Source organism: Macaca mulatta, chromosome 8 (genome assembly GCF_049350105.2).
Source record: "Macaca mulatta isolate MMU2019108-1 chromosome 8, T2T-MMU8v2.0, whole genome shotgun sequence".
NCBI lineage: Eukaryota > Metazoa > Chordata > Mammalia > Primates > Cercopithecidae > Macaca > Macaca mulatta.
Genome location: NC_133413.1, coordinates 23,341,187 through 23,356,142, shown reverse-complemented (window position 1 = coordinate 23,356,142; position 14,956 = coordinate 23,341,187). Strand labels below are relative to the sequence as shown.

General features: G+C 56.0%; 1 protein-coding gene across 10 annotated transcripts in view; it reads left to right on the top strand.

Annotated features, from left to right (window-relative positions):
• Positions 1 to 14,017, top strand: part of GFRA2 (GDNF family receptor alpha 2) — a 100,841-nt gene extending 86,824 nt beyond the window's left edge. For all 10 annotated transcript variants that reach the window (XM_077943189.1, XM_077943188.1, XM_077943193.1 and 7 more), the window contains 4 exons: positions 1,056 to 1,196; positions 3,178 to 3,350; positions 11,297 to 11,350; positions 12,640 to 14,017. In XM_077943189.1, coding sequence (XP_077799315.1) covers positions 1,056 to 1,196; positions 3,178 to 3,350; positions 11,297 to 11,350; positions 12,640 to 12,762 — 491 coding nt within the window. In that variant the 3' untranslated portion in view covers positions 12,763 to 14,017. The remainder of the gene's footprint in view (positions 1 to 1,055; positions 1,197 to 3,177; positions 3,351 to 11,296; positions 11,351 to 12,639) is intronic.
• Positions 14,018 to 14,956: the final 939 nt, after the last annotated feature.

Below are 14,956 nucleotides of genomic sequence, written 5' to 3'. Positions count from 1 at the left end.
CAGGGGCCGCAGCCCGGCTCTGGGCCAGCCAGGGGAGACAGCCTGAGCCTGGCCTTCTCTGCAGCAGATTCAGAGAGAGCTGTGAGGGGAAACCAGCAGAAAGGCAGTTCTGTAGCAAGGAGGAGGACCCAGCTCTTTATCATGTGGGGAGGAGGGCCCCAGGAGCCTTCTAAGCTTTTGAAATAAGAAGCAAAGGTGGCCGGGCGCGGTGGCTCACGCCTGTAATCCCAGCACTTTGGGAGGCCAAGACGGGCGGATCACGAGGTCAGGAGATCGAGACCATCCTGATGAACATGGTAAAACTCCGTCTCTACTAAAAATACAAAAAAATTAGCCGGGCGTGGTGGCGGGTGTCTGTAGTCCCAGCTACTCGGGAGGCTGAGGCAGGAGAATGGCGTCGACCCAGGAGGCGGAGCTTGCAGTGAGCAGAGATCGCGCCATTGCGCGGCAACAGAGCAAGACTCCGTCTCAAAAAAAAAAAAAAAAAAAAAGAAAGCAAAGGTAACATTTGTGGCACGGCTCTGACATTCCAGGCTCTGCACCGAGCAGTTTACATGGCCTGTCTTACTGAATTCTCCCAATAGCTCTTGCTAGGGGGTTGGTGATATCTCCATTTTACAGATGAGGAAACTGAGGCTGTAGAGAAGTTGAGTGACTTGCACAGGCTCACCTCGCCGATAAATGTTGGCACTGGGGTCCGATCCCAGGACGTGAGCCTCATTCACCCTGATTCTAGAACACTGGCTGCTTGTTGGTGAAGGAGAAAGCACGGGCCCACACTCTGGGAGGGGCTCCAGGGCATTTTCTCTGCCTTCCTGGTGGCGAGGAGCCCAGTGTCCTCTATGCTGCTGGCCCCTCTGCCGCTGCTGACCCCATGGTCCCTGGGATAGTCATGCTCAGAGTCAGGAGTGTGATTGGGACGGATGTGTGTTTGGGGGCCAGGTGAGAGGATGGGTACCAGGCCTCTGCCCTGCTGTGCCTGGGGTCGGTCTGTGGGCCCAAGGGGAAGGTCCTACTGTACCTCTGTCTTCTCCCCCACCTTTCTCCCTGCCCAGGGTTTGACATGACGCCCAACTATGTGGATTCCAGCCCCACTGGCATCGTGGTGTCCCCCTGGTGCAGCTGTCGTGGCAGCGGGAACATGGAGGAGGAGTGTGAGAAGTTCCTCCGGGACTTCACCGAGAACCCGTGCCTCCGTAAGTTGTGGATGTTGTCCCCAACCGCAGCAGCCCCTCCCTCCCCTCCTAGAGTCTGTCCTGGCCATTCCCATCTCCTTCCGTGGGGATGGCTGGGGATGTATATGAGGCTTCTCCGCCATGGGTGTTGCCCATGGGGACCTTGGGTTTTGAGCTCTTGGAGATTCACGCCAGAACTGTCAGTAGACCAGCCTCAGTTTACCACCAGAGGCCTTGAGCCTATGTCAAGCCTGTTATTTGCTCTGGTCTGTTACTGGGACAGCTTCAGCCAGGTTCCTTTGGAGACTGAGCACTCTTATGAGGCTCGCTGGCGTCTGTCATATCTCCCTTTAATGAGTTTGTTTGTCCCTGGAATCGACTTCCTTTCACATCGTCAAACTCCTAACCCAAAAGCTAGAGAGACTTTAGCCCCAGTCTAGCTCAGTCTGCCTTTGATCTTTCTAGCTCAACATCCATTGCCACCCATGCCCACCTGAAGGTTTCTTCCCTATTTCCTTCCCTCCTTTATTTATTCTGTCCATCTCTCCATCCTTCTGTTCCTCCCTCTCTGTGTGGCACTGGAGATTCAAGGATCCAAGTCATTGAGGAGGTATAGCCTGATGGAGGTGGACTGAGAGGGGTCACTCGTGATCACAGTGCAAGTGAGCTGCTCTAGAGGAGGGGTCTGCACAGGGTTCTTGAGGAGCCCAGGGTGGGGATGCCCAAGTCAGCCAGGAAGAGGGAGGCCCTGAAGGCTTCTTGGAAAATGTATCTGTGGATGCTTAGCTGGGCATCGGTTAGTTGAAGAGTCCACCCTGGGCAGAGGTCCTGGGCTCCACAGAAGACCATGGCGGGTGGAGGGAACTGCCAATCATATAGCCTTGCTACATAGCACTGAAGATGGCCAGAGTGGCAAGAGTGATCTGGACAGGTAGACAGCATCCTTGTCATGCAGGGCCTTGTAGGCCTGAGGCATTTAGATCTTCTTGTCGTGCAGGGGTGACAGTGGTGTTGCGGGTGTTTGAAGGAATGTCAGCTAGGGTGTGAGATCAGATCAGCATTCCAGAAAGTGAATCTGCCTGTGTTGTGAGGCAGTGGGGGTCAGACTGAATCAATTCCGACAGGTGACGTGACACAGAGAGGCCCATCAGAAGGCCATAGTAGCTGCTTACAGGGGCACAAATGGTGGCTGTGAACCAGAGCAGTGGGAGGGGAACAACGATGGGAAGTGGGGTGGAGGGATCTTTAGGAGGTGGGCTCAGCGGGCTGCCAGCAGATGTGCAGGGAGGCACCATGGGTGACCCTCAGGATTCTGACATGGGGGACCTGGGTAGATAAGAGATGATACCTTCAAGGCTGCAGTATGAGGGGTCAGAGGGAAAAGAGCGTTGACAAGGGTAGGAGGAGACACCTAGCCCAGGCTTAGACATAACGAGTTTGAGATGCATGTGGCACGTGGAGGCGGAGGTTTTCTGGGCACCTCTCTGGATGGTGTGGGAGGAGCAGAGACCACCCAGGGAGAGCCTGTGGTGTGGAGCAGGCAGAGGGCTGAATGTGGGGCCCCTGCATGCCAAGGTGGGGACCTGGGAACGTCCGAGGAGGCACAGGACCCGGAAGAGCCTGTGACTAGGGAGCTGGGGATGAGGAGCTTCGGGAGGTGTGGCCGGTGGCACCATGCAGAGGAGGTGGCCCCCTCCTCCCCTAGGCTCCCCTGTATCCCACCCCCTTCTTTTTCTCCTTTTTTCTTCTGTGTTCCCCATCATGTACACTTCTTGCTATTCTGGCTTCTTTGTGTTTTAACCTCTCTCTTGCTATATTCCGTAGCTGTGAGACCTTTGTAGGTATCTGAAAAAGAGGTTCAGCAGAGGGAATCTGCCTGTACCATGCCCTGTCCCGACTTCTGGACTATTCCAGGGAAGGGGATGGTCAGGGTGAGGAGCAGGGACAGGAGTGATGGACGTGGGTCCTGACTTCTCTGCATCTACCCTCACCCCCATCCCAGGGAACGCCATCCAGGCCTTTGGCAACGGCACGGATGTGAACGTGTCCCCTAAAGGCCCCTCATTCCAGGCCACCCAGGCTCCTCGGGTGGAGAAGACGCCTTCTTTGCCAGATGACCTCAGTGACAGCACCAGCCTGGGGACCAGTGTCATCACCACCTGCACGTCTGTCCAGGTGAGGGGGGTGTGGCTGAGGCGTTGGGGGGAGCATCATGGTGCTGGAAGTGGTGTGGGAAATGACTCAGCTGAGGCTGGGGAGGGAGGGTCCTCCCTTTCGATCAGGGACCCGAGAGGCAGGGAGGAGCTGCCGGGGGTCATTCTTCACTCGTTTCTTCATTTGGGCATTCATCTTGGAAGCGTTAAACCTGTTACATCACAGTGCTATACCTGCCTTGCAGGCTGTGGGGTCTGAAGAGCAGGCAGTGGGGCACAGCCTCGGCGCAGGTGCAGGGGGAACAAGTCCTGGCTGTGTGTGGGGCAGCGAGGCACCCGTCTTGAGTGGGGCAGCAGGCTCATAGGGTCAACAGTGCACATCCACAGTGCCGGGATGCAGGCTTGAGCAGGGACCCAGCTTGGCGGGGATTCAAATCCTTCCTGGGCACCCATTGGAGAAGTGCGTGTGCCTCTTCTGGTTAGGGAAGCCCTCCCCTTCTCTTTCCGACTCCTTCTACTTCCCTTGTGTGCCCCCCTGCTCAGGAGCAGCTGACCTCCAAGTGCTCTCCTGGCGGCTGGGTGGGGAGCTCTTCCATTTCCTGCTCCTTCCACTTCGCTCCCCTCCTGATTGGAGCTGAGGTGCTGTTGTCACCCTTGGGCAGCTCCTAATGACACTGGATATGCTTGAGTGGCTGCGAGCAGGGGGCTCGGGGTCCTACTCTGCAGACAATTGCTCAATTTCATGCTAGAGCAGCGGGCAGCTCGGCCAGTCAGGGCTGTGCCACCTGTCAGGTCATCCAGACCTCACCAGCCTCCTGCATGCACCCTTCATCCTGAGCCCCTTGGGCTGGCCCATCTGGAGAGAGGCTGACTCAAGAGGATGCTGGCAACCTTCCCAGGACTCCCACTGTGCTTCCTTGTGGTTGTAAAGTCCAAAGCCGTGGCTTTGGGACCCCCACCCAGCCCCCTTCACCGTCAGCCCTGATGATTCTGAGGCCCATTTAATTATTTTTCTCCTGCAGTTTGCCAAGCCATCGGTTACTTGGTTTCTTTTAGCCCCTGCCTGGTTTTCTGTGGTCTCACCATTGGGGGGCTTGCTCAAATCTTGGTTTGATCTCAGTGGAGATGCGGGTGATCTGTATGTGAGAAGATATATGCGAAAGTGCTTGGTCAGTGGAGGAATGCTGCACAAATGTTAGGTGTTACAAATCCGGGGTCTGGGGAGGCTGCCTGGCAGGTGGCTGGAGGCCTGTGGACTAAGTCAGTCTGGGCAGGACAGCTGAAAGAGCCTCCCAGGAGGAAAGGAGGAAAAATAGACCCTCAAAAGGGGTCCAATGACCACCACTCTCCAGGTTTCTTAGAGAAATGGAAGACAAAGGGCCTCTGATTCAGTTTTAATTATAGTGTTTTTAATGAGCACCTACTGTCCCATGCTGGGAGCTGGAAATGTCAAGTGAATAAGCCCTCGCCCCTGCCCTTGGCTTGTCTGGGACTGGCGGGGGTGCCTTCCCTCCTCCCCAGCCCACGTCTGTCCCCTGTCTCTCAGCTCTCCTAGCTTGGACCATCTCTGATTGAGTGACTCTGTGGTGGTCTTTGTGGGGCCCTTGGGTGTTAGGGGCACCCATAGCTATAGGAAGGAGTCCCTGAGTGATCGCAGAGACCGAGAGCTGAGCCTGGATGGGAGGAAGGGTTGGGGGAGCCTGTATACCCTAGATACACCCTAGAGACAGAGGCAAGATTATTTTGCTGCTCTCTGTCCTTCCTTCTTCCTTAGGGGAAGGCTTAGGGAACCCCAGAGATGGTAGCCAGTTGGGTCCCTACATGGGTATCCGTATGTCAGGACTTGAAGGACCCTCCAAGATCTTCCCAAACACAAGTGACCAGAGGCCTGGTGACGACAGCAGCATGTCCGCAGCCCCACAGCCAGTTGGCAGTCGAGAAGGGCCAGGAACCCTGTCCCCCGGCCACCTTCTGCTTCCTCCTCCTCCAAATCTGCTCCCCGCAAAGGACTTTCCACGGTGGGAGTGGGGCTGTTGAGGAGGGCTGTGGGTGTCTTGGACGCCACCACACTAGAGCCAGGAGCCCCCTCCGAGTTGGCCCTGGTGTCTTAGGTCCTCCTCTCAGAAGTGTCTCCTTCAGGGTGTGGCCCCCTCTCTGGGCAACCCTGCCTGCCTGGGGCTCTGTGGACCTTGGAGAGGCCTGATAGGGTCTGCAGAATGGTCTTTCCTGGAGCCTTCTGGCCCGGCCCATGTTCATTAAATATATACCTCGTCTGAATTCCCTCACCCTTCTCTCCACCCCACTGGGCTCTGGAGCAGGGAACCTGAGTGTCAGGTCAGTCTTGGACACGTGCAGGGGGGGTGAGTCAGCTGCTGACCTGCACTTGGCCGTTCCTCTGAGCAAGACGTCTCCTTTCCCTCTCCCTCTCCTCTCCACCTGGTGCGTCCTACCCCGGTGTCACCTCCTGGGAATGCCTTCTCCGATTCCACACCAGGTTGCCTTCTGCCTGCTTTGGGCTCCCGCTCTGCGTGTTCATGGCCCCATCATGATGTGTTCTCCTCTCCCCTGCTAGGCCAGGGTCCCCAGAGGCCAGAGTAGCATCTCACCCTCCTGTGTCACCCTGCGTAGCTGGGTTGCACAGTGCCTGGCGTGGAGTGGGTGCTCCATTCAGGTGGAAAGAGAGACCCCGGAGTCCCCAGTTCATTTGATTTATTGGAACTCCCTGCTGTCCTGGAGGATGGGGTCTGTGTGTTTCAGTGCCTGCAGCTCTCCTCCTCCTCCTCCTGGGTGCCCTCTGTAAGCACAGGACTGGGCAGCTGCGGAGGTGAAGATGCTTTTCTGTTGAAGTTGTAGGAAGGTTTGTTAGAGACTCTTGGTCTTATGATGGGGCCTGGACCAGGGCACTGCAGTGGGGGGCTGGGGGGAGATGGGCGATGGTTGGTGCTTCCCTGGCCATGGCCTGCTGTTCTCCCCAACACTCCCCTGGGGCTGCTCTGGGCCCAGAATGCCAATTTGCAGGGCCCCATAAGATCAGCTGGAGTCCTACCTTTCCCAGCACCGGGGAGCCCTACAACACACCATCTCCTTTGCTACCCCCGTCTCCACCTGCCCACCTGTGATTCAGATTGCCAATCACATCTTGGGCAAATTAAAAATGAGTTTTGAGAGATTGCCCCAAGGCCCCCTCACTGCATGCCTGCTGCCGACTCTGCAGCCAGTGGCCACCTCTCTCTCCTTCCTCCTCCTGCCTGCTTCTGGATGGGTCTTATACCCAGCACACAGGCCTGTGGACCTCAGAGCATGGTACTGAGAGATCTGTCAGTGCATTCATTCATTGACTCAACATAAATTCTTATTGCACATCACTACATCGCAGGCACCAAGGCCAACAAGCATCATGGGCCAGGACTGTGGTCCCAGTGCTGGAGGATGGACAGGATGAAGCTCAGATGTCTATGAGGGAGAAGGTGATTTGTGCACCTGCCGCGGGTGGGACTGATAGAGGATGATGGGGTCCAGAGGACGGAGAGAGTGCATTGACTGGGAGTGGAGGTCAAGGACCCATGGGCATAGCAATGCCTGCTGCTAGGCCTGAAAAGAATTGGGAGAATGGGTGTGGGGTTGCAGTGGGCGGACTGCCCCAGGTGAACCAGCAGTGGAGCCAAGGCACAGTCAGAACAGCACAGAGTGCTGAGTGGGGGTCTACTGTGCAGAGAGGGGGTCTGCTGTGCCTGGTTTTACAAATGAAGTGTTACTGAAACACAACCACACCCTGTGTGCATTGTCTCCTGTCACAGGCAGCGTTGAGTTGTTGTGATGGAGACGATGTGAGAGGTGTGAGTTACTGGGGATGGCCCAGGTTAGGGAGGAAGGCCAGGGGCACTGAGATTTAGAGGCGGGGCCAGGGACAGAAGCAGGGAGCGCTGGAGAACCGCAGCTCCAGCCAGCAGGAAAACACTAGACCAGCGAGGCTCTGGGACTGCAGGCCCAGGCTTTTGGGGTAGGTAGGAGGTAGGCAAGGAAGAGGAGGAAGACAATAATTTCCTTCTCATTTCCTGGGCAACGGAGCATCCCTGGGAGAAAGCTCTGGAAGGATGAAGCATGCCTTTCCCACTGTCCTTCCTCTGTGTGTGCGTCCTTCGCCCAGTGCCATCTGCAAGAGCCAGTTCTTTAATGCTCCTGGTGGCACCCACAGCGCAGCCCTTGGGGGTCGGCTCTTCCCAGAGTCCCCTTGCTGCTTCCATGGTGGAGGATTTACTGTTAGCAGCCCTGTGTCCTGCCATCCTTGCAGCCCAGGCCTGTGCACTTTGGGACTGGAGCCACAGACACCTCCAGGGGATGAGAGGCTCTGAGTAGGGACGGAGTAAGCCCCAGTCTGTTTCCCTAGACTCTCAGGCATCCTTCTCTCCCCTCTGTGTATTCATCTGCTGTGAAGGCGGTTGTATTAGTCTGTTCTCACGCTGCTAATAAAGACATAACCTGAGACCGGGTAATTCATAAAGGAAAGAGGTTCAGCGGATGCACAGTTCCACATGGCCGGGGAGGCCTCACAATCATGGTGGAAGATGAAGAGCACAGGGACGTCTTACATGGTGACTGGCAAAGAGAGAGCGTGTGCAGGGGAACTCCCATGTATAAAACCATCAGATCTCATGAGACTTACTCACTACCACGAGAACAGCACAGAAGATACCCACCCCCATGATTCAGTAATCTCCCACCGGTTCCCTCCCATGACACACAGGAGTTATAGAAGCTACAATTCAAGGTGAGATTTGGGTGGGGACACAGCCAGACCATATCAGTGGTTACGTGCGAGTTTATTTCTCAGAGTATGAGCCCCTGGAGGGTAGGGAGGCACTGAATTTGAGACATTGGTGGTTTTGGCATCAGAGGTGGTCACTCTCTCTGCCCCTCCCCCCACTGGGTGCCGCTTTCAGAAAAGGTCAGCTGCTGGGCAGCACTCCCACCCAAGGGCTCTGTCGCCCCTGGCAGAGACTGCGCCTCGGGGCAGACGTCCCTTGGGGCTGGCCCAGGGAGGTGTTTCACTGTCCCCTGATAATCAGCATCAGATGAAAGGGTACAGTGGTTGTCCTCAGCCCCCTCGCCTCCCACTTCGTTCTCTCCCAGGCCCTCTATTGCCTCCTTCCTCTGTGTCTTCCCTCTGTCTTTTGTTCCTCTGTCCCCTCCCCTCCTGCTTTCTCCCTCAGCTTCCTCCCCTTACCATGCCCTCCCCTCCCCTTTCCCCCTGTCCCCTCTCCGCTTCCTCTGTCCCTTCCCTTTTCCCCGTCCCATCCTCTTTCCTGTGCCCCCTCAACTCTCCTCTGTCCCTTCCCTACCCTCTGTCCCCTCCCCTCTCCTCTGTTCCCTCCCCTCTCCCTCTGTCCCCTCCCTCTTCTCTCCCCTCCCCCTGTCCCTTCCCCTTTCCTCTGTCCCCTCCCTGCCTCTGTCTTATCCCCTCTCCTCTGTCCCCTCCCCTCTACTGTGTCCCCTCCCCTCTTACTCTGTCCCCTTCCCCTCTCCCTCTTTCCTGTTTCTCTTTGTCTGCTTCTCTCTTCACCTGGTTTCCTCTCTTCCTTCCACCCCTTTCTTCACTCTCCTCTTCCGTGTCATTTTTCCTGTGTAATACTTGCCAGCGTCCCCTCCCCTCTATCCTGTTTCAGAGGAACTTGTTAAGTTCTGCTCACTCCGAGGAGCAAAATCCAGTTGCAGGCCCCCCTTGTGAGCCTTTAGATCCCCTCTCTTCACACCTGGCCAAGCCCCCAGGTCAGGGAAAATGCTGCACTTGGCAGGTGCTGGGTGCTTTGTCAGCTGCTCTGCGTGGGCTGACCTTGGGTGTAACCCTGGAGAGTGTCTAGGTCCGGGGATCCCCTGAGAGCAGCACTCACAGCCACAGCATGTTGTGCAGGTCCCACCCTGGGGGCCCTTCTTGTCGGTTGTTGTCTCAAGCCTTATTTTGTTAAGCAGTAGACTATTGTCCAAACAATTTTATGCGTACCTCTGATATACAAATAAGCTAAGACTCCAATACACAAAACAGCTAAGACTCAAATATACAAAACAAATAAAAATGGAGCTGCTTTGGTGGACAGGCGGTGAGGACCTTGAGTGCAGGGGGCTTCTGCCTCTGTGATTCCCTGTGGGTTCCTTTGGTTTAGTGAAGAAAGGGGAGGGGACAGAGGAGAGGAGAGGAGAGGACAGAGGGAGAGGGGAGGGGAGAGAGGGGGAGGGAGGGGAGAGAGGGGGAGGGAGGGGACACAGGAGATGGGGAGGGGACAGAGGAGGGGGAGAGAGGGGGAGGGGACAGGAGCTGGGGAGGGGACAGGAAAGGAGGGGACAGAGGAGAGGGGAGGGAAGAGAGGGGGAGGGGACACAGGAGATGGGGAGGGGACAGAGGAAAGGGGAGGGGGGAGAGGAGAGGGTGGGGGGACACAGGAGATGGGGAGGGGTCAAAGGAGAGGGCTTCCAGTGGTTTAGTGAGCTCTGTTGGTAGGGACACAGGGGTAAGATAGGGACTCCCAGAAAGGGCAGGTACTGGCCTGAGAGAGTAGGAAGTGATGCTGGGCGTCCGTAGGTGTTAGTCCACAGGCACAGACTACAACAAGCCATAGGATGTCACAGGTGGGGACTGAGGTGACTGAGCAAGGATTGGCCAAGGGACTCGGGAGGGCAGATGCGAGGCCATGATGACAGCACAGCCTCCGAGGGGGTGGGCGTGTTCTGTTTCCCCCGACACCCCGCCCTGTGGCCTCACACAGTCTTAGCTGGAGCAGCACCAAGTCCTGGGGAGTGGAGTCCAGGCCTTGGGTCTGGAAGGGTTGTAGAGCACAGGCCCTTCTGCAGAGGGCAGTAGCTGGGGAGTTGGCTGGGCATCACCTTGGCACCTGGGGACACTCCTGGTTCCATTCTCGCTGTGCTAATCATCACCGTGGTCCTATCTCCACCATTGGCAGTGACTCTACTCTTGGCCAGGGTCTCCATGTGACAGCTGGGGTCTTGTTTAGCTGACCAGATGCCCTGGGTGGCAGATTGCCTGTGATGTCCAAGGGGTTATTGATACTTCTGGCCAAGAGCTGTGATTGTGGCATAATTTCTTGGGCTTCCCAGTTGCTTCTGGTGGCCAGAGCCTCCCTGGAAGTGCCCTGGGAACAAGCCGTTTGAATCCTGGATGGAAGCGCTGCGTCCCCAGCTGGTTCCCATGGATCTCCATTACAGTGATGATAACAGAGGGCTGTTCATCATGCACACCCCCTGGCCCTGCATCCTGGTGGCCATGCCAGGGTAGAGAATCCTGGAATCATCACCAAGCCAGCCTTCTTCATCCCTCACCTTGTCCACAGTGCTCCCAGGTGGGGCACATTCGTGTAGGACAGAAATGGGCTGGTGAAATTGCCAGATATCCACCTAATGGGTACCAGTGGCAGACATCACTAATCAATCACGCCTCTCTTCCCCTCAAGCCCAGATGAACGCTTATGATCTTTTTCTATAGAGTCCTCCATTAGCCATGGCAAATTAACAGGAGTTGGCTGGCCCTTGGAGGCCGTTTCTGATCTGTGGCATTCATTCATTCATTCATGGATGCAGGCATCTAGTGAATCTGTTGAGTTGTTGTTATGAACCAGACACTGCTCAGTGTAAGGAAAAGAAGACATGGTCCCTGCCCAAGACTTGCTGTGAGTATGTGGACAGACATGCAAATGACTGATGACTATATAATGCTGCTAGTTGGGAGCAGAGTTAGAACTCTGTTCTCTAGGAGCCAGAGGAGTCAGGTCCTAATTGCTGAGGGTGTCAGAGAAGGACAGAAGCATTTTGTGCTGTGTGGAATTGAGCCACCCCTCTTCACTGTGTGTGCTGGCTGTGCTTAGCGAAGCCAACAGTACCTGGCCTCATCTAAGTCTCTGGACAAAGCCCGGTCAGGAACAGCCTGGTGACTTGTCCTGACTGGTGCCTTCTCTCTCGCAGGAGCAGGGACTGAAGGCCAACAACTCCAAAGAGTTAAGCATGTGCTTCACAGAGGTGAGTTGGGGGCAGAGTGGGGATGGGTGCAGAAGGCTGGGCCGGGAGGGGCGGCATTTCCCTGGCGAGCCTCAGATCCAGTGCCCTCAAATCTCATCGCATGGGCTGGGCCAGCTGAGCCTGTGGACCAGGGTGGGCACTTAGTCTGCTGGGGCAGGGTGAGGGAGCGCAGAGGCTGCATCCAGGGCCCCTGGCTCTCTCCTTGGGGAGAGACAAATGGCTGCTCTGAGCAGAAGCCCTCCCATACCTTCCTCACTCTTTAAGACAATTGTGTTGACCACCTACTCGGCACTGTTTCTGTGATATTTAGGAGGCATAGAAGTGGAAACAGACACAGTTCTTTCCTTGAAGAAACCCCCAGCACAGGAATGTATCTGTATCTATATCTATATCTATATCTATATCTATATCTATATCTATATCTATATCTATGACTTATAGACCCAAGATAGTAACTTAGATGAGAAGAAAAGGCAGTGTGAGACCTCATAGAAGAGAGAGAAACTCAGACAAAGATGTTCAGGGAGGGCTTCATGGAGGAGGAGGGATTTGAAGAAATTGAGGAACAGGGAGAATGTGGGCTCCCTCCCCTCCCCTCCCCTGCCCTCCCCTCTCCTCCCCTGCCCTCCCCTCTCCTCCCCTGCCCTCCCCTCTCCTCCCCTCCACACCCCTCCCTCCCCTCCCCTCCACACCCCTCCCTCCCCTCCCCTCCACACCCCTCCCTCCCCTCCCCTCCCACTTCCCACCCCTCCCCTCCCACCTCCCACCCCTTGCCTCCCATACCCCTCCCGCCCCTCCCCTTCCCACCCCTCCCCTCCCCTCCACCCCCCTCCCTGTCCCTCCCCACCCTTCTCCACCCCTCCCCTCCCCTTCCTACCCCTCCCCTCTCCTTCCCCTCTCCTTCTTCTCCTGTCTCCTTCCCCTCTCCTTCTTCTCTCCTCCTTCTCCTTCAGCTCTTTCTACCGTCTGCCTCCTCACTGGGACACAGGTCCTCAGCCCCGATGCAGGGAGGAGTAGCCTGTTTTCCTGGTGACCACTGCCCTCCTCTCCAAACCCCAGGGCTTGTGACCAGAAGGGACAGAGCACTCCCTTTTGCTCCTGCCTGGGCCAGCTCCAGGAGAGTCAGCACTCCCTTCAGAGTGCAAAGGAGGGTCCCCGTGGATGGAAGAAAGGGGCTTGAGGTGTCCAGTTCTTCCCGAGTCCATTTCTCTGCCTGGTCCCAGGCCTCCTGATTGTTTTCTTTGTTTTCATTCTCTTTGTTCCTGATTCTCCTCCTGCTCTGGACTCAGCTCACGACAAATATCATCCCAGGGAGTAACAAGGTGATCAAACCTAACTCAGGCCCCAGCAGAGCCAGACCGTCGGCTGCCTTGACCGTGCTGTCTGTCCTGATGCTGAAACTGGCCTTGTAGACTGTGGGAACCGAGTAAGAAGATTTTCGAAAGCTACGCAGACAAGAACAGCCGCCTGACGAAATGGAAACACACAGACACACGTGCACCTTGCAAAAAAAAAATTGTTTTTCCCACCTGTCGCTGAACCTGTCTCCTCCCAGGTTTCTTCTCTGGAGAAGTTTTTGTAAACCAAACAGACAAGCAGGCGGGCAGCCTGAGAGCTGGCCCAGGGGTCCCCTGGCAGGGGAAACTGGTACCGAGGAGGGCACGAGGCTCTAGAAATGCCCTTCTCTTTCTCCTGGTGTTTCTCTCTCTGGACCCTTCTGAAGCAGAGACCAGACAAGAGCCTGCAGTGGAAGGGACTCTGGGCTGTGCCTGAGGCTGGCTGGGGGCAGGATGACACAGCTGCTTCCCCACGCTGCCCACTCTGGTCACTTGCTGGGGGCTGGCAGAGGGCATCGGTTAGCGGGACAGTGGGGCTGGCCACAGGGGTCCACCTTCAGCCCTTTGGCTTCGAGGATGGAGGTGGTTTTGCCCTCCCTCTCTGCCCTCGGGTGGGGCTGGTGGGTCTGCAGCTGGTGTGGGGACTTCCCCACGGATGGTGGTGGAGGGGGTTAGCACTGCGCTGGGCTCCCCCTGACTAGCACAGAGTGGTGGGGCTGGGGCCAGCTCCAGGACGGCTTGGGAGCTCAGCCTGCCTGGGAGAGCCCTTTGTGGCGAGGCAGCAAAACTCGGGCATCACCTTCTTTCTTGGTGGCAGAAATTTTGAAGTCAGAGAGAAATGGTCCTTTGTTGGCTTTTTTTTGGTTTCCCGTGGGTCCTTTGGCAGGTCTCCCTTTGGGGAGAGGAAGGGGAGAGACCACAGCCGCGTGTGTATCTGCAGCACCCTGTTCCCTCGAGCTCTCCTGCTCTCTTCTCCCTCCTCTTCCTTTCCACTTTCTCTTTCCTAATTTCCTAGACATACGTCAACTGTATGTACACACTGGGGCTCCTCTCCCAACGTATATGTATATATACATCCATATACATATATTGTGTGGTTTTCCCCTTTCTTTCCTTTTTTTAAGCAACAGAACTATGGAAACAATACCCCAACAGATGAGCGAAAATGTATTATTGTAAAGTTTATTTTTTTTAATACTGTTGTCTATAATGGGGAAAAAGGACATTGCCCCCCAGTGCCCTGCTCCAGTCGGCCTGGCTGGGCTCTGGTGGGGGCTTCTGATCCGCATCCACGCTTAACCAAGGCTCCAATAAACGTGCTAGGAAGCAAGCCGCCTCTGCCTCGGTCCCGTGGGGTTTTGCCCCCGTTTTGTTCTTGGTCCGGTGTTAACCTGCGTAAGGGGCACTCCCGGTGGGCTGGGGAAATGTGTGTCCGTGTGTGTGCCTGTGTGCATGTGTGTATACCCATAGGTCTGTCCCGTGTGTCCGCACTGTGGGTAGATGGAGTTCCGTTAAGAGTTGGTTTGACACTGGGGGCGGGATCTGCGGGTCTCTGCTGTGCTGAGCCTGGTGGGCTGTTCTATTCCCTCCTTGCTCACCTCTCCAGTCGGCACAAACGCCTGTGGCTCCCAGACTGGAAGAGAATGTAGTGGACGTGGGCATGGTGGGGAGCGACAGCTTGGCATCGTACGTTGGGAATGTTCTATTGTCAGGCTGTCTGGGTGGCCCTGTTAGTCTTACATAGAGCAAAGTGGTATGTCCCTCTAGGGCTCCTGGCTTATTTGAGATGTGTAATTGTGAGTGCAGTCACCTGGTCTTTTGGGTCCCACCAGAGGAGATGATTGTGAAATGTTCTGGGGTCATGGTCTGAAAGCATAAGTATTTTTTGGATCTCCCTCTATTCCTTCCTTTCCTGTTTCTCCACTTGCTACCAGGCCCCACTTGGATGCTAGGCCTGCCATAGTCTCCAAGAGAGATTCTCCCCAGAGAGGACCAGGAGGATGCCTGCTGGCCAAGTGTGTGAGTGTGCGCATGTATGTGAGCATGTGTACATGTGCGTGCGGGTGTGTGCAGGCTTGCACATGTTCATACGCACGTGTGAGTATATACCCATGGCAGGAGGGCGAATGGAAGACTGGCAGGCAAGAGGATGTTTCTACTGTCGGCCTGGCCTTCAGGGCTACATGTGAGCCCATCCCATTTCAACTGGACAACAGGATGCAGTTTTCCTGTCTCCCAATCGCAGGTCCTCTCAGTGGCTTTTGCTTCT